Source organism: Miscanthus floridulus, chromosome 12 (assembly GCF_019320115.1).
Source record: "Miscanthus floridulus cultivar M001 chromosome 12, ASM1932011v1, whole genome shotgun sequence".
Lineage (NCBI taxonomy): Eukaryota > Viridiplantae > Streptophyta > Magnoliopsida > Poales > Poaceae > Miscanthus > Miscanthus floridulus.
This window is the reverse complement of record NC_089591.1, coordinates 63,822,945-63,848,081: the sequence shown is the minus strand read 5'-3', so window position 1 is coordinate 63,848,081 and position 25,137 is coordinate 63,822,945. Positions and strand designations below refer to the sequence as shown.

The following is a 25,137-nucleotide window of genomic DNA, read 5'->3' as shown; positions in this document are numbered from 1 at the left end:
AGCCCTCGCGGCCTCCGGCGAGCGCACGGTGCGGGCGAGCCCTCACGGCTGCGCCTCGGCCCGCTCCGCGTCCATGTCGCCAGGCGCCCCGGCAGCCGCGGCCAAGCACCGCCGCCGCCCGCCCTGATGCCGCGACGCCCGCCCCCGCGTCCCGGGCCGCTCCGCGCCCACGTCGCCTCGATGCGGGGTTGCCGGAGCGCCATGACCGGCGGGCGAGGTCGCAAGGGCCACCGTCGTGCTGATGCGGGGTTGCCGGAGCGCCATGACCGGCGGGCGAGGTCGCCGGGGGCCGCCGTCGCGCGGGCGCGGGGTTGCTGGAGCGCCATGGCCGGCGGGCGCAGGGGCGCGCGGCCGCGACGGTGCTCGGCCGCCGGTCTTCTGTCCGCACCAGATAGCAACGAAGAGAACGAATAAGAACGGAGAGGAAGGGGGCATTTTAGTCATTTCGCATCTGATTTTATGTGTTTTATTTTTTTTAAAATCGTTTAATCAGCATCTAATTAACGGACATCCAAACCAGGGGCAAACGGCTCCTTCGATTCAAAATAACAGGGGTAAAATCACAAAGTTGAAAAAACAGGGGTAAAATCACAATTGAACTTCTGGACAGGGGCAAAAACACCGTTTTCCCTATAATGTAAGCGCACTGTGATGTTTTAGCATTTTTTTTCTTTGGAGTATTCCGATATTTATATCATAGGGAACAAAGGAGAAGCTAGGCTAAATAAAAGGATCACCTTCTATCTAGCTACTAGAGATTTTGAGAGTGTTTTTGGTCGGTTGGAAATTGCACACGGATATGAATATAGTGTCATGAATACTAGTAATTCTACGTCTCAAATGGTTATGGATTATTGCCTCAATTACTTATGTTTTATGTAGCATTTGCAAATGTGTATGAAAATGATATATGCCTCATAATAAAATATGATATTAGAGTAATATGCAAATATTTCGAACAATATAAGCTTTATTCATCAAGCATATTGCTGTATTCAAATAAAAGAATATAACAATCCAAATAGTTCAGTGACACTGTCCATGCAAAGGACGATCGAGGCACTTACATAAAAAGAAACACCCAAAAGCGAAAGCTGGTCATCAAACCGGCTACAACGTACTTCGCGTGTTCGCGCGGATGCACGTAGGCGCGGAGCTAGCTAGCAAGCACGTACGTACGTAGCAACCGATAAGAAGCCTGCACTAAGACAGTAAGAGACGAATGACAAGCAAAAGAAGACGCCGGCATGCTCTTGGCTAGCTTAGAGGCACTTGAATCCGGTGGGCACGGTCTTGCCGCAGTGGTTGAGGATGAGGCTGAGGTCGACGGGCAGGTTGAGGTTGATGCCGAGGATCCTGCCCTTGATGGCGGTGCAGAGGCACAGTGCGGCCTCGAGGTCGACGAGCCCCTCCAGCAGCGGGCAGCATGGCTCCGTGGGCGGCACGCCCACCTTGGCCTTGATCAGGCCCAGAATATTGGCGCACACGCCCAGCTTGAGCGCGTCGCGGGGGCACTTGCCGGACGAGGCCGGCGTCGGGGTCGGCGTCGAAGGGGTCGGCGTGGGGCAGTCTCCACCGCAGGCGCTGGCCATGGCGAACACCACCAGGTTCACGGTTAGGAACAACGCGATCGAGGCCTTGCCTGCCATTGCTACAGAGTACAGAAAGAAGAACTTGCTTGATCACTAGCGCGAAGCAGAGTGATTAAGATGTGCCTTAATAACAACTGATCGCTAAGCGCTTGTGATGGTTCGTGGTGGCGCTTGAGCGTTGCATTTATAGGAGAAATATCGGTGCACAGGACCGGTTTAGTTATTTAGTGAGTTTACATTCCCGTGAGCATGAATGCATGTGAGGGCGATTATTAGGTGGGTGATCTGTACTTGTTCCACGAATATTTTGGTGATACTCCAGAAATAAGTTTCAATGTAGAACAGCGGTAGTGGCCAGGATTGCTGCATTGGTCGATGCAAGTTGATATTTGTTCTCGCTTGATGGTTGATCATTTATTCAGTGTCATATGGGTTGCCTGCTTGTATCTAGTAACATGCTCAAGTGCTAAAGATCAGCAGAGAGGTACCACGGTGATGGACGCCCAAGTTGCTGAAGAGTTGAAGTAGTTTTTTGTGGTACTTGATGGGATCCAGGCACAGAGTTATGTATACAGCCGTGGGTACCGGTGCACCATAGTAACTTTTAAATTTCATTCCACCAGGAAATAACTTTAGATAAAATAAAATTGTATGTGGGAAAAGTGATTAAATTTTTTATAAAAGAAAAAATGATTTCTTATAAAAAATCGTTCTAACGATTATTGAAACTCAGCCCCCCTGGACGCTACACATGACGAGCAATCATCCATACTGGCTCTGTTCGCTTATCTTATAATTCGTCTTTTTCAACTTATTTTTTTAACCAGAACAGTATTTTTCTCTCACAACAAATCAGTCTAAACAGTGTTTCGGTTTATTTTTTCAGCGAAGCGAACGGAGCCACTGCCGTTGCTTCCGTCCTATGCCGCCGTCCCGCACGCTACACCACCGCTGCTCCTGTCTCGCGCCGGAGGTGCTCGTGTCCTGTGTGCAGTGTCGCCGCTTTTTCCATCTCACGTGCAGCGCCGTCCCTGCTTCAGTCCAGCGTGCAACGCCGACGTTCATATGGAGCAGTCCTACGCCGCCGCCTCCTAGGGTCCTGCTGTCGCGTTCTTCCGAGAAGTTGGCACCGTCGCATTCTTCCAATGCACTGACATGTTTACTAGCAATATAAAGTCGTCTACTGATAGAACAATTTTCAAAAATCGTTCCACAGAAAATGACCCTAGGTAAAATCACATATTTATAATCACCGGCATTAATTTAGATTTTTTGTGTTTTTTAAAAACAATTTTTGGCCAAACAATTTAATTGAAAACTCATATATAGTATTATTTTTGTAAAACATTTTGTGGCTGGGTTCCATGTATTATTTTTGTAATCTTAAGGGGCCGTTCGGTTGAAGGGGAACGGTCCCTGGAAATATTCCTGGCTGGATTCGTATTCTAATTTGAATAGACGTCGTCGACTGAAATTATTTCTGACCAGGTTTCAACTTAACCGAACTTGCCCTAAAAAAAGTGTATCAGCATGTCTCTTAGACGTTGGAGCAGCACTGCTCTTTCTCTCCAAAAAGGGAGACCCATAGCACATGCGGGAAGGGGCTCTCATCAAGCCATTGCTTGTCCCTTGGATGGCTGAGATGTTGCTACTGCTTAAGTTGTAGTAGTAACTACTACTGCACCCGATCCTGGTCCGCTCTAGCGTGGCAATGATATTACGAGTCTGCACCTAGTAATTACATGGAAAATTCTTAAACTATTATGCGATTCTTATCTCAGTCTCTCAAATAACTATGAGTTGTGGAATGTTGGCATCATTTATTCGAACCTACTTATAATATAAGCGCACCGCGATGTTTTAGTATTATTTCTTATGGTTATTTCGAGATTTTGAGAGTGTTTTTGGTCGGTTGGAGATTGCACATGGATGAATAGTATCATGAATGCTAGTAATTCTACGTCTCAACGTACAAATGGTTATGGATTATTGCCTCAGTTAATTATGTTTTATATAGTGTATTTGCAAACATGTATGAAAATGAAATACGACTCATAATAAAATCTGATATTAGAACAATATGCACATATTGGCCCTGTTCGCTGGTCTAAAACTTGGCTGAAATTGGCCCTCATATTTATTAAAAAAAGTACTAATACATCCACCCGTGCTTTTGCATAGGCTAGAAGCTTAAGAGACATAAGTGATGCGTGGAAGTTCATAGATAATTTAGTACATACAACTAAATAAAATTACTTATGTTTGAGTTCTTTATGTATTAACACAACGCTCATATACAAACTCCATGGTCCATATCCGGTAGTGATGGATTTACCCATTTTACTCTATATAGTTTCCATCCATATTCATAGTTCCCTCCGTTTGAATCGCACATCTATGAGTCTTCAATACATGTTTAATTGTGTCTCATTTGTCTTCAAGATATAATTAATCTAAATATCGGATTTCATATATGAATCTTATTGGTTGCTATTGTTTTGTTTTTAGATTTTGAGTTAAAACTTTAGTGTTTAATGTACATTTTATTTAAATTTTCCTTTTGTATTTTATTGAAAATATAATTTCAAAGTTATAGACTGCACTTTTAATTACTATATTGACATAAAAAGTCATATTAGTGCTCTAGGTGTTGAATTACCTTTCAAATAATCATGTGTGTTAGTATTTTTGCAACATTAGAGCGCTTATAATTAAATGAATTAGTAGATATGTTTATTCTCATAATTACACAATTTATTAATGTATAAATTTATCTAAAGCAACAACTTAATTACATAATCATTTGTCATAATTTATTAATATAATTTAAAATTAATTGTTAGGGTCATGTTATGTGATTCATTTATTAGGCAACATTTTTCATGACTACTAAACCATAGAAATATATAGTTATCGCTCATAGATGCATATATACTTTGTCTACATGTTGTGTTCATTTCTTTGAGATAGTTGTTTTTTTGTATATTTCTAGTAGTAGAAGTGAGAACTTAGAAACATATATATGTTTACTTATTCCCTTTTCATAATAGTAGATATTGATAATTTTATTTATTTGTTTTCTAATGTTAGAGGTAGGTAACTTATAAGCCAATTTAACGGATTACTTAGATGCAAATGTAGGCTTTATTTTAGATTATCTTCCATAAGATAGAACTAGATAATTTATATTCAGATTTAGGGGTTTACTTTAGATATATTCATAATGGAACATAGAGTAATTTAGTTCATATTGAGGACATCTGGACAAGTTTCGATTTGCCTATCCAAATGCTTGTTAATGTGACATTGAGGGTGGGTAGTCCCACCTTAGTTATTGATGGTCGGTTACATAAACATATAAAGCTTTAGAATTCATACCACTTACTCCGGATTAATGCTTTTACATGAAGCGAGCACAAAAGTGTAAGTGGGTTGGTGGAAGTATGTGGTTCACGCAGCGTGTAAAGTGAATCTAAGTCTTTTTGGACTCTAGAGTGTTACAATATTTACATGTTCATTATTATACTTAAGTTTTTTCTTTCATAATAATGTCATAGGTGGATAGTTTAGATGAAGATTTCTTGGGCTACTATATATATTGTCTTTAGTAATTACACCTTAGGTCACTAAATTATTACATCATTTTCATTAGGTCCATCAACTATGTAAGTACTAACATCCTAGTCCAAAATAACTATTTCAGAGATTTTGAGAGTGTTTTTGGTCGGTTGGAGATTGCACATGGATGAATAGTATCATGAATGCTAGTAATTCTACATCTCAACGTACAAATGGTTATGGATTATTGCCTCAGTTAATTATGTTTTATGTAGTGTATTTGCAAACGTGTATGAAAATGAAATACGACTCATAATAAAATCTGATATTAGAACAATATGCACATATTTCGAACAATATGAGCTTTATTCATCAGGCATATATATTGCTAGATATTACAAATAAAAGAATAACAATCAAAATAGTTCAGTGACACTGTCCATACAAAGGACGAGGCACTTACATAAAAAGAAACACCCCAAAAGCGAAAGCTGCTCATCAAACCGGCTACATACGTACGTACTTGGCGTGTTCGCGCCGACACGTACTCATGCAGAGCTAGCTTAGCAAGCAAAGACAGTAAGAGACGAATGACAAGCAAAAGAACACGCCGGCATGATGCTCTTGGCTAGCCTAGAGGCACTTGAATCCGGTGGGCACGGTCTTGCCGCAGTGGTTGAGGATGAGGCTGAGGTCGACGGGCAGGTTGAGGTTGATGCCGAGGATTTTGCCCTTGATGGCGGTGCAGAGGCAGAGTGCGGCCTCGAGGTCGACGAGCCCCTCCAGCAGCGGGCAGCATGGCTCCGTGGGCGGCACGCCCACCTTGGCCTTGATCAGGCCCAGAACATTGGCGCACACGCCCAGCTTGAGCGCGTCGCGGGGGCACTTGCCGGACGAGGCCGGCGTCGGGGTCGGCGTCGAAGGGGTTGGCGGCGTGGGGCAGTCGCCACCGCAGGCGCTGGCCATGGCGAACACCACCAGGTTCACGGCCAGGAACAGCGCGACCGACGCCTTGCCTGCCATTGCTGCACACAGCAGTGTGTGTCCTCTTGACCACAGGCACAGAGCAGAGTGAGCTTCGAGAGGAGCTAGCTCTTGATGGCTCGATTGCTAAGTGCTTGTGATGGTTGGAGACGGTGTTCGGGTGTGGTATTTATAGGTGGCCGCCGGAACGAAGCGCGACAATGATGCGATGATCAACTAGCTAGTTAGCATATGCATGTGAGGTTGAGATGATGGTGCGGGATGCCGATCTGGATGGGTTCAAACTAGCGAACAAGATTGCTGTAGTGGCGGACGCATGTTCCAGTTTGCGGACTCGATGTCTTTTTGTAACATGCCATAAGCCAAAATAATCTCGGTCCATAAGAAGGTCGTGGTGCCGATCGATAATGTCGTTGATGATCGGGGAGCGGAGTACAGCATTGAGAGGAATAAAAACCAGCGGAATCATATGACGCTACTACGCAAGACCAGCTTATCTGTGACTGTGAAGAAGAGAGAGGTGAGAAAAAGAAAAGCTCGATGCGATGGGCAGGGCCGCAGGGGTTGTGCGGGACCGTTATTACAACTTAAGCCCATATAAAGGCCCACTTCTCTGATCTCATTGGAAAATCCTTGATGGGCTAAAACCACACCGCTGGCATGGACGGCGGCCCGTGAAATCTGGACTACTATTTGATGCATCGTTCATCCTCCCTCATCGTTCATCAGGCAAGTCTGAGATCCACTCAAAAAAAAATTCAGGCAAGTCTGAGTAATCATTTTTTATGAGGTGGAAATGTTTTTAAGAAGAAAGGAGTTCTTTGTTAGAAAAAGGAATTCTTATTCCGGGCTCTACAAGAGTTTTATACACAACCATTTATTATTACAAAGTTCGAAACTCTAGCGAAAAAGAAGCTCTCAGAAAAGCAATCGTAGTCTCCCATAGTCAACGTACCAACTTTAAATTGGGATTTATCGGCCTCCTTCTAAAGACCAATTTAAGTAGTTTATCCCCACTAACGCTCTACAAAAAGTAATATTAAGCGTTGTAGTGCTGATTACATATGCAACTGTGATATATTTCTTTCTTCTAATATTATATAGAGATGGATACTAATCTTTAAGTGTGGCATTTCCAAACCATTTATCCTCCCAAAGCCTTACTGGTTCACCTGAGTGAAGGTTAAAGGTAGAAAACTGTAGAAATTGAAAGGAGTTCTAGGCTCAGATTTACTCTAGGTGATTCATATACTCTCTTTGTCCTAAAATAAATGGACATCTCATTTCTCGAGAAGTCAACTTTTTTAAAAAAATTAACTAAAAATATAGAAAGTAGTATTAATATTTGTATCTCCAAACAAATTTATTATAAAAATATATAATTTCATGCTCAATCTAATAATACTTATTATACATTAATTATGAAAGTTAGTATAATTTTGTATATATTTAGTCAAACTTAAAAAAGTTTGTCTCCTCGAGAAATGAGATGTGCATTTGCTTTGGGACATAGTGAGTAATTATTAAATGCCTATAAAATAAAAGAATAGAATTGTGCATTGTATTGAAAAGTGATTGTTTCGTTTACGTTTCCTTGCATTTTAGATTCCCGTAAATAACAAAACAAGGATGGCCTCAACAAAGAGAAAAGACAAAAAATGATGCATCGTTACTTGGCATCTGCAACCGTGCCCTCACACCACCTTCACATGGCGCGAAGCGATCAAATGAGATGAAGATATCAAACCCAGCGGTTACCCCCAGGCGCGCGCGCGCACTCGGACGTTCAGCGAAGCGTCGCGTCGCAACTCGCAACTCCTCGAAACCTCACCCGCCGCGGGGTGCCCGTGCTCAAAAAAAGCCCCACAAGGAAACCGCCGCGCTACTATACTGCACGGGCCGGCACTCGACCCTGGCGTTGCGACACCGCTCCGCTCGTGGCACTTGCGCGAAACCGCAACAGCGACAACGCGCCCACAAACCGGCGGCCCGCGCCCATGGACATGCCGCCGGCGACGCAGGGACGGCTGGTGAGCGCCGTGGTGGACCGGAATCTCGACGAGCTCTGCGCCTCCCTCGACGACGCGCTGTCGTCCAGGCAGCGGAGCCCCTACGCGGAGAAGCAGCTCCACGACAAGATCAAGGCGAAGACCGACTTCCTTCGGCCGCTCCTGGCCGCCGAGGCGGAGTGCCACGGCGGGGCCTGCCCGGTGCGCCTGGCCGAGGCCGAGGCGCGCTTCGCCGTCCTCAAGGCCACGTTCGATCAGTGGGCGCAGCGCGCAGTCGTCGCTGCACCTGAACCAGTCGAGGAGGAGGAGGAGGAGGAGGAGGTGGTGGGAGAGCCTGAGGAGGAGGAGGCCGACTGCTCGGGGTCCTCGCGGTCCACGTGCTCCTGCACCGACTCGTGCCAGGAGGCGACGGAGGGGGACGCCAAGCGCGATGACGTCGTGGAAGCACGCAACAAGGAGGAGGCGTCGGATGTCATCGCCGAGGACAACGACGCCGAGGACGAGACCGCGGAAACACGCAGGGAGCTGGCCACGGATAGTGTTGCCAAGAAGCGGGAGGCCATGGGAACTCGAGAGGAGAGGACGCTAGACGTCATTGCCAAGAAGCGCGACACCGATCGCGAGGCCGCGGCGGAGACGGGGAAGAGGGCCGTCCAGCGGCGATGGTGGAGGCAGAGTGCTGCTGCCTGGTGCGGTGCAGCCTGCGTGCTCGCGGTGGTCGCCGTCGGGTTGGCGGTGGAGTTGGCCGCGGTGGCTCACCGTAATGTCAATGTTTACGTTGTTCCGACGTAAAGAAGACAAAGAAAACTAGATCAGGCAAGTTTTATCTTAGTTCTTTAACTCTTCGCTGTTCGTGCCGAGGTGCTCTTGTACTCTTGTTTTGCTGCAAAACTTGCTTCGACGGCCCAGCCGATGGCTACTTACATTTCTGTGTGATTCGTGTCGCTATTGAGCACCACGTTCTCGGTTCTGTGGGGTACTTTCAGTAATCCAGTTCTGTTGACATGACGATAAGGATTACAGATTTACTGTGTCCCATTTTTATTTGGCTTTGACGTGACGAAATGATAGGTAGTAGTTCTATATCAAACATATCAATATGCCACAGACATGCAACGTCATCTTGTAGTGTTGATTCCACTCCATGTATGGAATGTTTACCTCACTCACAGGCTGTCTATGCTTGCCTGAAGAACATAGGAGTACTTGGGAATCCTGTTCTATGGCTTATCGGTGATGTATGATGCTCTGTACACTCCATTTCGGATTATTTTGACCCGTTAATATCTTTTACAATATCATCAACATAATTCAGAGACACTTTGAACACAAATCCCTTGATACAAGTTCAATGTTCTAAACTTGCATATTTTTTGAATAATTGTTCGTCAAAGTTTGTATAAGTCGACTTTTCCCTGTTTGAAATGTGATTGTCATTCCAAGTCCAAGATAGAGGAAATATCTGTTAAACTGACAGGCCATTGGAAAGTAGTACTGTTAGGAAATCCTGTGGGTTTATACAACTCTGAAGTCTGAACTGCAAGTTCCTGATGAAACCTTTCTATTTCTAGATAGATACGATACTGTGTGCTATTGAGAGTGAAGCTATACCCAAATGCGAATTGAATGAAGAAACAATTTCGGTGGAGAGTGCAATGGTGATAGTGGTTGTAGAAACATACATCTGCCTAAACCATGATGTCATTCATCACGACGCCAAGATGGCTGCGTACTGCCAAGAAGTCCGACGGCTGGAGGACAAATTCGACGGCCTTGAACTCAATCACATCCCAAGGCGCCTCAACGAGGCGGCCGATGCGCTTGCAAAAGCGGCGTCCGGTCGAGAGCCAGTGCCGACGGGTGTCTTTGCCAGCGACCAACACAAACCCTCAGTGCGCTATGAAGGGTCAGAACAAGCCAACGATTGCCCGCCTGATCCAGCCTCGGGGGCTGACCAACCGACGGCTCTGTTTTGCCCCGAGGTCACGGAGCTTGAAGAGGATCCAACGACAGAGCCCGACCCTCTGATCAATTGGAGAACGCTCTACCTCGACTACCTCCTCCGTGACACAGTGCCACGGACAAGACGGAAGCTCGACGGCTCGCAGCCGCGCCAAGTCCTTCGTTCTTGTAGAGGGCGAACTCTACAAACGAAGCCACATCGAGATCCTGCAGCTCTGTATCCCCGTCGAACAGGGGAAGTTGAACCCCATTGGGAGTAAGGTGTTGTAACTCCACCTTGTAGTAGTCCAGCAGCCCTCGGAGGAACTTGTGGGTGGGGATGGTGAATCCCCGCTCACGAAAGTGAGCGAAGGACACGACATACCCTTCGGGCGGCGATGGCTCGTCCTCATTACCGTGCAGCCACCACTCCTCGGCGGCGGTCAGCGAACAAAGGAGGCCACGGCGAATGAGGCCCTCTTGGCGCTGAGGGGTGATGTCAGATCTACACCATGGCTCCATTGAACGATTGGGAGGGGGGTGGATGCGAGCTTGACGGTTGCGATGCGGATGTGAGCTCGGCAGCGGCTGCGATGCAGGTACGGGAGGCTTAGGCGATTGGCGGCGGAGGTTGAAGATGCAAAGGCGAGGAGGCAAAGTATGGAACCCTAGGGGCGAACCCCTTAGTTTTATAGGGGCGACAGATGCGAGAAGAGCAACCGCCCACCTAGGTCTCCGAGCCTGCCACGATACACCACTACGTCACGTCGCGGGATATGCACCCGCGATCCCTATCCTTTCCCACCAAAGTCACGCTGGACATTTCGCCTTCCCAAGCAGACCAGGACACTTTTCCCACAGAGGGGATATGTATGGGTCAAAAAACATTTCTTCAGCCCGCCTGGGTCTGGGAGTTTGAGGGCTGGCCCAATAGTTTCGATGGTCGTCCCAACAAGGGATGGGCCCGCGAACGGCCAAAACCCAGGTACACGAGCCTCAACGGAGTCTCGATCCACAATCAAGTCTCAACCGGGCTGACCCTAGATGAATCCCCACGGACCACCAGGGTTCCCTTTAAACTGTCCAGTGGACAAAAACCAAATCTCACAGCCATACCCGCCAAGGGTCCGAAATTACCTCCCTAGCGATTCTACCTGAATCACCCGGGGGCTCGAGGGCTATACCCGACGGGTGCGCTCACGCGCACCCTCTGGCAAATCGAAATACCCCCCGGGCAATTCTACCCGAATCACCCAGGGGCTCGGGGGCTACACACGTCGGGTGCGCTCACGCGCACCCTCGGGTAAGTCAAATCACCCCCGGGCGATTCTATTCGAATCACTCGGAGGGGGGCTACTGTCGGGGACCTAATACTGAGGTACCCAATGAGATGGAGCTAATAACTATCAAGCGCTGATGCTCCCAAATAGGCAAGAACACAACTACACTTCTTGCCCTATGCCTCGCCCAGCCCCTAAGGGCTGGCTACGCCTCGCTCAACCCCTAAGGGCTGGCTCCACCTCGCCCAACAAACGGCTGAGGGTCGACTGGCTCTGCCTTACTCGACGGCTAAGGGCAGGCTGCGCCTCGCCCGGCCCCTAAGGGCTGGCTCTGCCTCGCCTGATGGCTAAGGGCAGGCTCCGCCTCACCCGACGGCTGAGGACAGGCTCCGCCTCGTCCGACGGCTGAGGGATAGCTCCGCCTCGATCGACATTCCGGGGCTGGCTCCGCCTCGTCCGACGTCTGCACCCTGCCGCTTCATGATGATGAGCACAGGGTAAGATGGGACACTCTGGTCAACCGCAGTACCGAGGACCATATCCTGCGCACCTGCGAGAAGGTACCATCAGGATACGACGGGATGGGCGCTTTAAGCCCTCCTAGGCATGGCAGAGCCTGAATAGTGTTGTAGGCATCGCCTTTTTCCCCTACAGTGTTGTAGGCGCCATTAACTCCCATATGATAAGACTCCCCCCACATGCCTCTAGGCATCGACAGTGTTGTGAGCTCCGGTATTTACAGTACCAGGCGAACATGGTGAAACCCTTGCATGCCTCCAGGTATCAACAGTGTGGCGGGCGTCGACGTCTGCCATACCCGAAGAAGACAACACAACCTCTCACGTGGATCTGACATCCAACAGTGTTGTGGGCGCCTACCATCGACCTGTACCCGTCGGCGTAGGTGATAAGGCTTAGAAGCATATGTATTTTCTCCCTCTCACTTGTAAGGGCCATCCCCTTTATCTATAAAAGGGGATGCGCTCTCTTCAAACAGGTAGATTCATTAGACGGATCAATTCCACACAACACACACCCAAGCAGCAACTGAGCTCTTGGCATTCTTTCGACCTTTCCATCAGACACTTGGGACCTGTCCTTCTCACGACCGTTTGTACCGCCTACTACGAACCTTTTTCGGTACTAATAACACGAGCAGCAGCAAACTGGACGTAGGGACATTCTGCCCGAACCAGTATAAACCTTGTGTCATTTAGTACACCATCCGAACCTAACGCGCAACAATATAAATTTACTAGTTGGTGTTTATTCGAAACACCGACACTAAACTAAATCAGCAATAAACTATTACTCCGTAATATATATAATAGACAAGTCATACAACAACGTTGTCTCTTCTCCTATTCTAAATATGATTTTTTTTAATTTGTGAGGCCACCAACTCTTCCATTCCCTTCATGAGCACGTGCTAGTGATGGGACGACCCATGACTCGAGCAATAATGCAAACCAAGCTGAGTTGTTCTCCTTATTTCTCTCTCTTCCAACTAGGATTGCTGACATGGGCCTGTTCAGTTGGCTTCTTGGCAGTGCTTTGTTGTGCCTTCATATGACAATGGCAGCAACCGAAGTGGCTAGCTTTAAAGCCAACCAAACAGGCTCATGTCTTTTTTTTAAACGAACTGATAGGAGAGCTAACTGTTATATTAAAAAAGAGAAAGCTAAAGATGGCCATAATAGTACTGTGCAAGGCGCTTTAGCAGGCCACATCCCCAATGAGCGCGATTATAAGCCAGTGACGTGGTTTTATTGTACTTACTCGTTGGGATTGCATGAGTAACTGTGAGCCATAGATTGTTGGCCTTTTGTATATGAACGTACTACGCATAGTGATATTAGCATTTTTTCATAGGAGTATTCTGAGATTTATATGGATGACGAAGAAAGGAGAAGACTGAGCTTAAGCTAAACAAAAACAATACCCTTTGCCTACTAGAGCTCTTGATACTGTTTTTGGTCGGTTGGAGATTGCACACGGATGAATATTACCATGAATGCTAGTGATTCTACGCCTCAAATATGGTTATGGATTATTGCCTCAATTAGTCGTGTTTTAATTTATGTAGTATTTGCAAATGTGTATGAAATATGCATCACAATAAAATCTGCTATTATATATAGTAATATATATATATATGCATATTTCCAACAAATATAAGCTTTATTCATCAAGCAGACTGCTGGATACAAATAAAAGTATAACAATCCAAATAGTTCTGGAACACTGTCCAAGCAAAGGACGAAGCACTTGCACAAAAGAAACACCCAAAAGCGGAAGCTGTTCATCAAACCGGCTACATACGTACGTACTTCGCGTGTTCGCCGATGCACGTACTCACGCAGAGCTAGCTAGCACGCGCTTACGTAGCAGACGATAAGGCACCAGCTGCCTGCACTAAGACAGTAAGACGAATGGCAAGCCAAAGAACACGCCGGCGGACGGCCGGCATACTCGCGGCTAGCTTAGAGGCATTTGAATCCGGTGGGCACGGTCTTGCCGTAGTGGTTCAGGACGAGGCTGAGGTCGACAGGCAGGTTGAGGTTGATGCCGAGGATGCTGCCCTTGATGGCGGTGCAGAGGCACAGTGCGGCCTCGAGGTCGACGAGCCCCTCTAGCAGCGGGCAGCATGGCTCCGTGGGCCGTGGGCGGCACGCCCACCTTGGCCTTGATCAGGCCCAGAACATTGGCTTACACGCCCAGCTTGAGCGCGTCGCGGGGGCACTTGCCGGACGTGGCCGGCGTCGGGGTCGGCGTCGACGGGGTGCACGGGGTCGGCGTGGGGCAGTCGCCACTGCTGGCGCTGACAATGGCGAACACGACTAGGTTCACGGCCAGGAACAGCGCGATCGAGGCCTTGCCTGCCATTGCTACGAGTACTAAAGCACTTGCTTGATCACTAGCAGCACGAAGCAGAGCGTGATTAAGGTGTGCCTTAATAATAACTGATCGCTAAGCGCTTGTGATGGTTCGTAGTGGCGCTTGGCTGTTGCATTTATAGGACAACCATCAGTGCAGTGCCAATTAGTTGTTAGTGAGTTCACATTCCCGTGAGCATGTGCATGTGAGGGCGATTATTAAATGGGTGATCTGGATTTATTCCATGAATATTTGGGTGGTACTCCAGAAATAAAGTTTCATTCTAGAACAGCGCTAGTGGCCAAGATTGCTGCATTGGTGGATGCATGTTGATGTTTGTTCTAGCTTGATGGTTGATCATTTATTCAGTTTAGTAACTTGTCATATGGGTTGGCTGCTTGTATCTAGTGCCATGCTTTAGTGCTAAAGATCAGCAGAGGTGCCATGATGATTGACGCCCAAGTTGCTTGAAGAGTTGAAGTAGTTTTTTGTGGTACTTGACGGGATGTCGGGATCAACATCTATTCTGTTCAGTTCGAACATTCAAGTTCAGATTCAGAAGCTTGAATTTGCTTGAGAAGTGTTCCAGCAAACAACGACGGGTGTTGCTCCTATAAAATTTTGTTCTTTTTGTTTGAATGTTGGCTAGGTGATTCTCCTCTTGTTTATAAAAAAAAGTACTAATACATCCACCCGTACTTTTGTATAGGCTAGAAGCTTAAGAGACATAAGTGACGCGTAGAAGCTCATAGATAATTTAGTAGATACAACTAAACAAAACTGCTTATGTTTGTGTTCTTTCTGTATTCATTTTCTAACACAATGCTCATATAGATACTCTATGGTTTGTATCCGGTTGTGATGGATTTACCAATTACTCAATACACTTTCCATGCATATTCATAGCCCTCCCTGCATTGCACATCTACGAGATACTAATATGTGTTTAATTGTGGCACATGTGTCTTCAAAATGTCATTAATATTCTGAATTTTGGATTTAATATTTAAATCTTATTGATTGGTATAGTTTTTTTTGGACATTTTAAGTTAAAACTTTAGTATTTAATGTACCTTTTATTTAAACTTTTCTTTTCTATTTTATTCATAAGTTCAAAGTCATAGACTACATTTTTAGTTACTATATTAACATACACAGAAATTTTAGTGCTCTAGGTGATGAATTACCTTTACGATAATTATGTGTGTTAGTATTTTTGTAACAACAGAGTCCCCACAATTAAATGAATTGATAGATATGTGTATTCTCATAATTACATAATTTGTCAATGTATAAATTTATCTAATCAACAACTTAATTACATAATTGTTTGTCCTAAATTAAAGTACTAATGTAAATTAAAATTAATTGTTAGTGACATGTTATGTGATTCATTTAGCAACATTTTTCATGATTGCTAAACCATAGAAATATATAGTTATCGCTCATACATGCATATATATACTTTGTCTACATGTTGTTTGCCTTTCTTTGAGATAGTTTTTTTTATATGTTTATAGTAGTAGAAGTGAGTATTGAGAAACGTATATATGTTTACTTATTGCCTTTTCATAATAATAGATGTTGGTGATTTCAGTTTATTTATTTTCTAATGTCCGAGGTGAGTAACTTACATGTTTAGATACAAACGTAGTGGTTATTTTATATTATCTTCCATAAGATAGAACTGCACAATTTTTATTCAAATTTAGAGGTTTACATTAGATCGGTTCATAACAGAACATGTGGTAATTAGTTGCATATTTATGACATTTGGACTAGTTTGGATTTGGCCTATAGTGGTTCAAATGCTTCTTAATGTGAGATTGTGGGTGTGTAGTTCTACCTTAGTTATTGATGGTCGATAAACATATAAAGCTTCTATAGTTCAAACCACAAACTCTAGATTAACGCTTTTACATGAAGCGAATACACAAGTGTAGTAAGTGGGCTGGTGGAAGTGTATGATTCACTCAGCGTTTAGAGTAGGTTTAAGCCTTTTGAACTCTAAAGTGTTACAATATTATCATGTTTCTTATTATACTCTAAAATGTCACGAAGCCTCCATGACGAGAGCCTCGAGAGGTTGACACCAAGCTCAAAGACATCGTACGCCCACCACGATCATAAGGAGCAGCTAGCCAGCATGCCCATGGAAGCGCGTTGCTGCAGGATCTATGATGAGGATCGCAACATCTTCGATGCACTAAGTCATGATGGGGAGCTCCATGTAGGCGACATGGCGATGTGTGGAACGAAGCATAGTGAGGGATCGAGCCCTTCCAGCAGCTGAGGTAGATGGATATGCTCTGGACTAGCAGGATTGAAGAACTTCAGTAGATTAAGAACATAGATTTGCAATTTCATAGTTTGCGTACCTAGACGAGAATCACACGACAGTTTAGGGACTACACGTGCAACTATGAGCCGCAGAATGTTGACATCATTTATATGAACCTACTTATAATGTAAGCGCACTGTGATGTTTTAGCATTTTTTTTCTTTGGAGTATTCCGATATTTATATCATAGGGAACAAAGGAGAAGCTAGGCTAAATAAAAGGATCACCTTCTATCTAGCTACTAGAGATTTTGAGAGTGTTTTTGGTCGGTTGGAAATTGCACACGGATATGAATATAGTGTCATGAATACTAGTAATTCTACGTCTCAAATGGTTATGGATTATTGCCTCAATTACTTATGTTTTATGTAGCATTTGCAAATGTGTATGAAAATGATATATGCCTCATAATAAAATATGATATTAGAGTAATATGCAAATATTTCGAACAATATAAGCTTTATTCATCAAGCATATTGCTGTATTCAAATAAAAGAATATAACAATCCAAATAGTTCAGTGACACTGTCCATGCAAAGGACGATCGAGGCACTTACATAAAAAGAAACACCCAAAAGCGAAAGCTGGTCATCAAACCGGCTACAACGTACTTCGCGTGTTCGCGCGGATGCACGTAGGCGCGGAGCTAGCTAGCAAGCACGTACGTACGTAGCAACCGATAAGAAGCCTGCACTAAGACAGTAAGAGACGAATGACAAGCAAAAGAAGACGCCGGCATGCTCTTGGCTAGCTTAGAGGCACTTGAATCCGGTGGGCACGGTCTTGCCGCAGTGGTTGAGGATGAGGCTGAGGTCGACGGGCAGGTTGAGGTTGATGCCGAGGATCCTGCCCTTGATGGCGGTGCAGAGGCACAGTGCGGCCTCGAGGTCGACGAGCCCCTCCAGCAGCGGGCAGCATGGCTCCGTGGGCGGCACGCCCACCTTGGCCTTGATCAGGCCCAGAACATTGGCGCACACGCCCAGCTTGAGCGCGTCGCGGGGGCACTTGCCGGACGAGGCCGGCGTCGGGGTCGGCGTCGAAGGGGTCGGCGTGGGGCAGTCTCCACCGCAGGCGCTGGCCATGGCGAACACCACCAGGTTCACGGTTAGGAACAACGCGATCGAGGCCTTGCCTGCCATTGCTACAGAGTACAGAAAGAAGAACTTGCTTGATCACTAGCGCGAAGCAGAGTGATTAAGATGTGCCTTAATAACAACTGATCGCTAAGCGCTTGTGATGGTTCGTGGTGGCGCTTGAGCGTTGCATTTATAGGAGAAATATCGGTGCACAGGACCGGTTTAGTTATTTAGTGAGTTTACATTCCCGTGAGCATGAATGCATGTGAGGGCGATTATTAGGTGGGTGATCTGTACTTGTTCCACGAATATTTTGGTGATACTCCAGAAATAAGTTTCAATGTAGAACAGCGGTAGTGGCCAGGATTGCTGCATTGGTCGATGCAAGTTGATATTTGTTCTCGCTTGATGGTTGATCATTTATTCAGTGTCATATGGGTTGCCTGCTTGTATCTAGTAACATGCTCAAGTGCTAAAGATCAGCAGAGAGGTACCACGGTGATGGACGCCCAAGTTGCTGAAGAGTTGAAGTAGTTTTTTGTGGTACTTGATGGGATCCAGGCACAGAGCTATGTATACAGCCGTGGGTACCGGTGCACCATAGTAAAATTAACAAAAAAAACAATGATTATGATCAAATATTTTTACTACATATGTATCCCCACAGTAAAACTGAATGCACCCAAAAGGCAATTGCATCCCCCTCAAATTTGTTTTAGCTCCGCCACTGATTGGGATCAACATCTATTATGCTCAGTACGAGCATTCAAGTTAGAGGCTTGAATTTGCTTGAGAAGTGTGCCAACAAACAACAGTGGGTGTTGTCCTTCTTCTACTCCTATAAAATTTGCTCTTTTTGTTTAAATGTTGGCTTGGTGATTCCTCATATTTATATAAAAAAAATACTAATACATCCACCCGTGCTTTTGCATAGGCTAGAAGCTTAAGAGACATAAGTGATGCGTGGAAGTTCATAGATAATTTAGTACATACAACTAAATAAAATTACTTATGTTTGAGTTCTTTATGTATTAACACAACGCTCATATACAAACTCATCCGGTAGTGATGGATTTACCAATTTTACTCTATATAGTTTCCATCCAAATTCATAGTTCCCTCCGTTTGAATCGCACATCTATGAGTCTTCAATACATGTTTAATTGTGGCTCATTTGTCTTCAAGATATAATGAATCTAAATATTGGATTTCATATATGAATCTTATTGGTTGCTATTGTTTTGTTTTTAGATTTTGAGTTAAAACTTTAGTGTTTAATGTACATTTTATTTAAATTTTCCTTTTGTATTTTATTGAAAATATAAGTTCAAAGTCATAGACTGCACTTTTAATTACTATATTGACATAAAAAGTCATATTAGTGCTCTAGGTGTTTAATTACCTTTCAAATAATCATGTGTGTTAGTATTTTTGCAACAATAGAGCGCTTATAATTAAATGAATTAGTAGATATGTTTATTCTCATAATTACACAATTTATTAATGTATAAATTTATCTAAAGCAACAACTTAATTACATAATCATTTGTCATAATTTATTAATATAATTTAAAATTAATTGTTAGGGTCATGTTATGTGATTCATTTATTAGGCAACATTTTTCATGACTACTAAACCATAGAAATATATAGTTATCGCTCATAGATGCATATATACTTTGTCTACATGTTGTGTTCATTTCTTTGAGATAGTTGTTTTTTTGTATATTTCTAGTAGTAGAAGTGAGAACTGAGAAACATATATATGTTTACTTATTCCCTTTTCATAATAGTAGATATTGATAATTTTATTTTATTTATTTTCTAATGTTAGAGGTAGGTAACTTATAAGCCAATTTAACGGATTACTTAGATGCAAATGTAGGGTTTGTTTTAGATTATCTTCCATAAGATAGAACTAGATAATTTATATTCAAATTTAGAGGTTTACTTTAGATATATTCATAATGGAACATAGAGTAATTTAGTTCATATTGAGGACATCTGGAGTAGTTTCGATTTGCCTATCCAAATGCTTGTTAATGTGACATTGAGGGTGGGTAGTCCCACCTTAGTTATTGATGGTCGGTTACATAAACATATAAAGCTTTAGAGTTCATACCACTGACTCCGGATTAATGCTTCTACAAGAAACGAGCACAAAAGTGTAAGTGGGTTGGTGGAAGTATGTGGTTCACGCAGCGTGTAAAGTGAATCTAAGTCTTTTTGGACTCTAGAGTGTTACAATATTTACATGTTCATTATTATACTTAAGTTTTTCTTTCATAATAATGTCATAGGTGGATAGTTTAGATGAAGATTTCTTGGGCTACTATACATATTATCTTTAGTAATTACACCGTAGGTCACTAAATTATTACATCATTTTCATCTAGGTCCATCAACTATGTAAGTACTAACATCCTAGTCCAAAATAACTATGCCACGGCCCATGAGTTGATGTGGTGCTCTATAACTACTACCGCAACATAAGCATTAGCAGCATCTCAACCATGCAAGGGGCCAGCAATGGTGAGGATCAGAGCCTCTTTTCTCTTCCACTTTTTTTCTCCCCCATGTGCTCGGTATCCCTTTTTGGAGAGAAAGAGCGGTGCCGCTCCAAGAGACATGTGGATGAAGTTCTCTACACTTTTTTTTGTGAAGATTACAAAAATAATACAAAGTTGTCTAATGGTAGATTAACTTTTAAATTTCATTCCACCAGGAAAATAATTTTAGATAAAATAAAATTGTATGTGGGAAAGTGATTAAATTTTTTATAAAAGAAAAAATGATTTCTTATAAAAAATCGTTCTATAGACAAACGATTATTGAAACTCAGCCCCCCCTGGACGCTACACATGATGAGCAATCATCCATACCGGCCATGTTCGCTTATCTTATAATCCGTTTTTTTCAGCTTATTTTTTTTAGTCAGAATAGTCTTTTTCTCTCACAACAAATCGGTCGGAACAGTGTTTCGGCTTGTTTTTTTAGCGAAACGAACGGGGCCACTGCCATTGCTTCCGTCCTACGCCGCCGTCCCGCACGCTACACCGCCGCTGCTCCTGTCTCGCGCCGGAGCTGCTCGTGTCCTGTGTGCAGTGTCGCCGCTTTTTTCCATCTCACGTGCAGCGCCGTCCCTGCTTCAGTCCAGCGTGCAACGCCGACGTTCTACGCTGCCGCCTCCTAGGGTCCTACTGTCGCGTTCTTCCGAGAAGTTGGCACCGCCGCACTCTTCCGATGCACTGACATGTTTGCTAGCAATATAAAGTCTGATAGAACAATTTTCAAAAATCGTTCCACAAAAAATGACCCTAGGTAAAATCACATATTTATAATCACCGGCATTAATTTAGATTTTTTTTGTATGTTTGAAAAACATTTTTTGGCCAAACAATTTAACTAAAAACTCATATATAGTATTATTTTTGTAAAACATTTTGTGGCTGGGTTCCATGTATTATTTTGTAATCTTAAAAAAAAAAAGTGTATCAGCATGTCTCTTAGACGTTGGAGCAGCACTGCTCTTTCTCTCCAGAAAGGGAGACCGATAGCACATGCGGGAGAAAAATGGAAGAGAAAAGGGGCTCTCATCAAGCCATTGCTTGTCCCTTGGATGGCTGAGATGTTGCTACTGCTTATTTCGAGATTTTGAGAGTGTTTTTGGTCGGTTGGAGATTGCACATGGATGAATAGTATCATGAATGCTAGTAATTCTACGTCTCAACGTACAAATGGTTATGGATTATTACCTCAGTTAATTATGTTTTATGTAGTGTATTTGCAAACTAAACGTGTATGAAAATGAAATACGACTCATAATAAAATCTGATATTAGAACAATATGCACATATTTCGAACAATATGAGCTTTATTCGTCAGGCATATATATTGCTAGATATTACAAATAAAAGAATAACAATCAAAATAGTTCAGTGACACTGTCCATACAAAGGACGAGGCACTTACATAAAAAGAAACACCCCAAAAGCGAAAGCTGCTCATCAAACCGGCTACATACGTACGTACTTGGCGTGTTCGCGCCGACACGTACTCATGCAGAGCTAGCTTAGCAAGCAAAGACAGTAAGAGACGAATGACAAGCAAAAGAACACGCCGGCATGATGCTCTTGGCTAGCCTAGAGGCACTTGAATCCGGTGGGCACGGTCTTGCCGCAGTGGTTGAGGATGAGGCTGAGGTCGACGGGCAGGTTGAGGTTGATGCCGAGGATTTTGCCCTTGATGGCGGTGCAGAGGCAGAGTGCGGCCTCGAGGTCGACGAGCCCCTCCAGCAGCGGGCAGCATGGCTCCGTGGGCGGCACGCCCACCTTGGCCTTGATCAGGCCCAGAACATTGGCGCACACGCCCAGCTTGAGCGCGTCGCGGGGGCACTTGCCGGACGAGGCCGGCGTCGGGGTCGGCGTCGAAGGGGTCGGCGGCGTGGGGCAGTCGCCACCGCAGGCGCTGGCCATGGCGAACACCACCAGGTTCACGGCCAGGAACAGCGCGACCGACGCCTTGCCTGCCATTGCTGCACACAGCAGTGTGTGTCCTCTTGACCACAGGCACAGAGCAGAGTGAGCTTCGAGAGGAGCTAGCTCTTGATGGCTCGATTGCTAAGTGCTTGTGATGGTTGGAGACGGTGTTCGGGTGTGGTATTTATAGGTGGCCGCCGGAACGAAGCGCGACAATGATGCGATGATCAACTAGCTAGTTAGCATATGCATGTGAGGTTGAGATGATGGTGCGGGATGCCGATCTGATGGGTTCAAACTAGCGAACAAGATTGCTGTAGTGGCGGACGCATGTTCCAGTTTGCGGACTCGATGTCTTTTTGTAACATGCCATAAGCCAAAATAATCTCGGTCCATAAGAAGGTCGTGGTGCCGATCGATAATGTCGTTGATGATCGGGGAGCGGAGTACAGCATTGAGAGGAATAAAAACCAGCGGAATCATATGACGCTACTACGCAAGACCAGCTTATCTGTGACTGTGAAGAAGAGAGAGGTGAGAAAAGAAAAGCTCGATGCGATGGGCAGGGCCGCAGGGGTTGTGCGGGACCGTTATTACAACTTAAGCCCATATAAAGGCCCACTTCTCTGATCTCATTGGAAAATCCTTGATGGGCTAAAACCACACCGCTGGCGTGGACGGCGGCCCGTGAAATCTGGACTACTATTTGATGCATCGTTCATTCTCCCTCATCGTTCATCAGGCAAGTCTGAGATCCACTCAAAAAAAAAAAATTCAGGCAAGTCTGAGTAATCATTTTTTATGAGGTGGAAATGTTTTTAAGAAGAAAGGAGTTCTTTGTTAGAAAAAGGAATTCTTATTCCGGGCTCTGCAAGAGTTTTGTACACAACCATTTATTATTACAAAGTTCGAAACTCTAGCGAAAAAGAAGCTCTCAAAAAGCAACCGTAGTCTCCCATAGTCGACGTATCAACTTTAAATTGGGATTGATCGGCCTCCTTCTAAAGACCAATTTAAGTAGTTTATCCCCACTAACGCTCTGCAAAAAGTAATATTAAGCGCTGTAGTGCTGATTACATATGCAAGTGTGATATATTTCTTTCTTCTAATATTATATAGAGATGGATACTAATCTTTAAGTGTGGCATTTCCAAACCATTTATCCTCCCAAAGCCTTACTGGTTCACCTGAGTGAAGGTTAAAGGTAGAAAACTGTAGAAATTGAAAGGAGTTCTAGGCTCGATTTACTCTAGATGATTCATGTACTCTCTCTATATCCTAAAATAATGGACATATCGTTTCTTGAGAAGTCAAACTTTTTTAAAAAATTTGACTAAAATATAGAAAGTAGTATTAATATTTGTATCTCCAAACAATTATTATACAGTATATATTCCATGCTCAATCTAATGATATTTATTATACATTAATTATAAAAGTTAGTATAGTTTTGTATATATTTAGTCAAACTTAAAAAAGTTTGTCTCCTCGAGAAATGAGATGTGCATTTACTTTGGGACATAGTGAGTAATTATTAAATGCCTATAAAATAAAAGAATAGAATTACGCATTGTATTGAAAAGTGATTGTTTCGTTTACGTTTCCTTGCATTTTAGATTCCGGTAAATAACAAAACAAGGGTGGCCTCAACAAAGAGAAAAGACAAAAAAAATGATGCATCGTTCCAGGAAACATTCGCACTGGATCCTGCGCTAGAGTTGCAGTTACTTGGCATCTGCAACCGTGCCCTCACACCACCTTCACATGGCACGAAGCGATCAAATGAGATGAAGATATCAAACTTCAGCGAACGTCGCGTCGCAACTCGCAACTCCTCGAAACCTCACCCCCGCGGGTGCCCGTGCCTAAAAAAAGGCCCCACAAGGAAACCGCCGCGCTACTATACTGCACGGGCCGGTGCACTCGACCCTGTCGTTGCGACAACGCTTCCGCTCGTGGCACTTGCGCGAAAACCGCAACAGCGACAACGCGCCCACAAACCTGCCCGCGCCCATGGACATGCCGCCGGCGACGCAGGACGGCTGGTGAGCGCCGTGTTGGACCGGAATCCTCGACGAGCTCTGCGCCTCCCTCGACGACGCGCTGTCGTCCAGGCAGCGGAGCCCCTACGCGAGAAGCAGCTCCACGACAAGATCAAGCGAAGACCGACTTCCTTCGGCCGCTCCTGGCCGCCGAGGCGGAGTGCCACGGCGGGCCTGCCCGGTGCGCCTGGCCGAGGCCGAGGCGCGCTTCGCCGTCCTCAAGGCCACGTTCGATCAGTGGGCGCAGCGCAGTCGTCGCTGCACCTGAACCAGTCGAGTAGGAGAGGAGGAGGAGGTGGTGGTGGGAGAGCCTGAGGAGGAGGAGGCCGACTGCTCGGGTCCTCGCGGTCCACGTGCTCCTGCACCGACTCGTGCCAGGAGGCGACGGAGGGGACGCCAAGCGCGATGACGTCGTGGAAGCACGCAACAAGGAGGAGCGGCGGTCGGATGTCATCGCCGAGGCAACGACGCCGAGGACGAGACCGCGGAAACACGCAGGGAGCTGGCCACGGATAGTGTTGCCAAGAAGCGGGAGGCCATGGAACTCGAGAGGAGAGGGACGCTAGACGTCATTGCCAAGAAGCCGACACCGATCGCGAGGCCGCGGCGGAGACGGGGAAGAGGGCCGTCCAGCGGCGATGGTGGAGGCAGAGTGCTGCTGCCTGGTGCGGTGCAGCCTGCGTGCTCGCGGTGGTCGCCGTCGGGTTGGCGGTGGAGTTGGCCGCGGTGGCTCACCGTAATGTCAATGTTTACGTTGTTCCGACGTAAAGAAGACAAAGAAAACTAGATCAGGCAAGTTTATCTTAGTTCTTTAACTCTTCGCTGTTCGTGCCGAGGTGCTCTTGTACTCTTGTTTTGCTGCAAACTTGCTTCGACGGCCAGCCGATGGCTACTTACATTTCTGTGTGATTCGTGTCGCTATTGAGCACCACGTTCTCGGTTCTGTGGGGTACTTTCAG

General features: G+C 45.1%; 5 protein-coding genes and 2 pseudogenes across 5 annotated transcripts; 2 read left to right on the top strand and 5 right to left on the bottom strand.

Moving 5' to 3' along the window:
- Positions 1–962: 962 nt before the first annotated feature.
- Positions 963–1,710, bottom strand: LOC136497694 (14 kDa proline-rich protein DC2.15-like). The gene has a single exon (XM_066493543.1). The coding sequence runs from the start codon at positions 1,647–1,649 to the stop codon at positions 1,263–1,265; it is 387 nt and encodes a 128-aa protein (XP_066349640.1). The 5' UTR covers positions 1,650–1,710; the 3' UTR covers positions 963–1,262.
- A 3,808-nt stretch (positions 1,711–5,518) lies between these two features.
- LOC136497198 (14 kDa proline-rich protein DC2.15-like) lies at positions 5,519–6,249 on the bottom strand. Its single transcript, XM_066492980.1, has one exon. The coding sequence runs from the start codon at positions 6,171–6,173 to the stop codon at positions 5,784–5,786; it is 390 nt and encodes a 129-aa protein (XP_066349077.1). The 5' UTR covers positions 6,174–6,249; the 3' UTR covers positions 5,519–5,783.
- A 1,827-nt stretch (positions 6,250–8,076) lies between these two features.
- On the top strand, positions 8,077–9,065 carry LOC136497197 (uncharacterized). The gene has a single exon (XM_066492979.1). The coding sequence runs from the start codon at positions 8,132–8,134 to the stop codon at positions 8,933–8,935; it is 804 nt and encodes a 267-aa protein (XP_066349076.1). The 5' UTR covers positions 8,077–8,131; the 3' UTR covers positions 8,936–9,065.
- Positions 9,066–13,778: 4,713 nt separating this feature from the next.
- Positions 13,779–14,250, bottom strand: LOC136498383 (14 kDa proline-rich protein DC2.15-like; annotated as a pseudogene).
- Positions 14,251–17,034: 2,784 nt separating this feature from the next.
- On the bottom strand, positions 17,035–17,788 carry LOC136497556 (14 kDa proline-rich protein DC2.15-like). Its single transcript, XM_066493395.1, has one exon. The coding sequence runs from the start codon at positions 17,719–17,721 to the stop codon at positions 17,335–17,337; it is 387 nt and encodes a 128-aa protein (XP_066349492.1). The 5' UTR covers positions 17,722–17,788; the 3' UTR covers positions 17,035–17,334.
- Positions 17,789–21,536: 3,748 nt separating this feature from the next.
- Positions 21,537–22,274, bottom strand: LOC136496792 (14 kDa proline-rich protein DC2.15-like). The gene has a single exon (XM_066492551.1). The coding sequence runs from the start codon at positions 22,188–22,190 to the stop codon at positions 21,801–21,803; it is 390 nt and encodes a 129-aa protein (XP_066348648.1). The 5' UTR covers positions 22,191–22,274; the 3' UTR covers positions 21,537–21,800.
- Positions 22,275–24,200: 1,926 nt separating this feature from the next.
- On the top strand, positions 24,201–24,966 carry LOC136495999 (uncharacterized; annotated as a pseudogene).
- Positions 24,967–25,137: the final 171 nt, after the last annotated feature.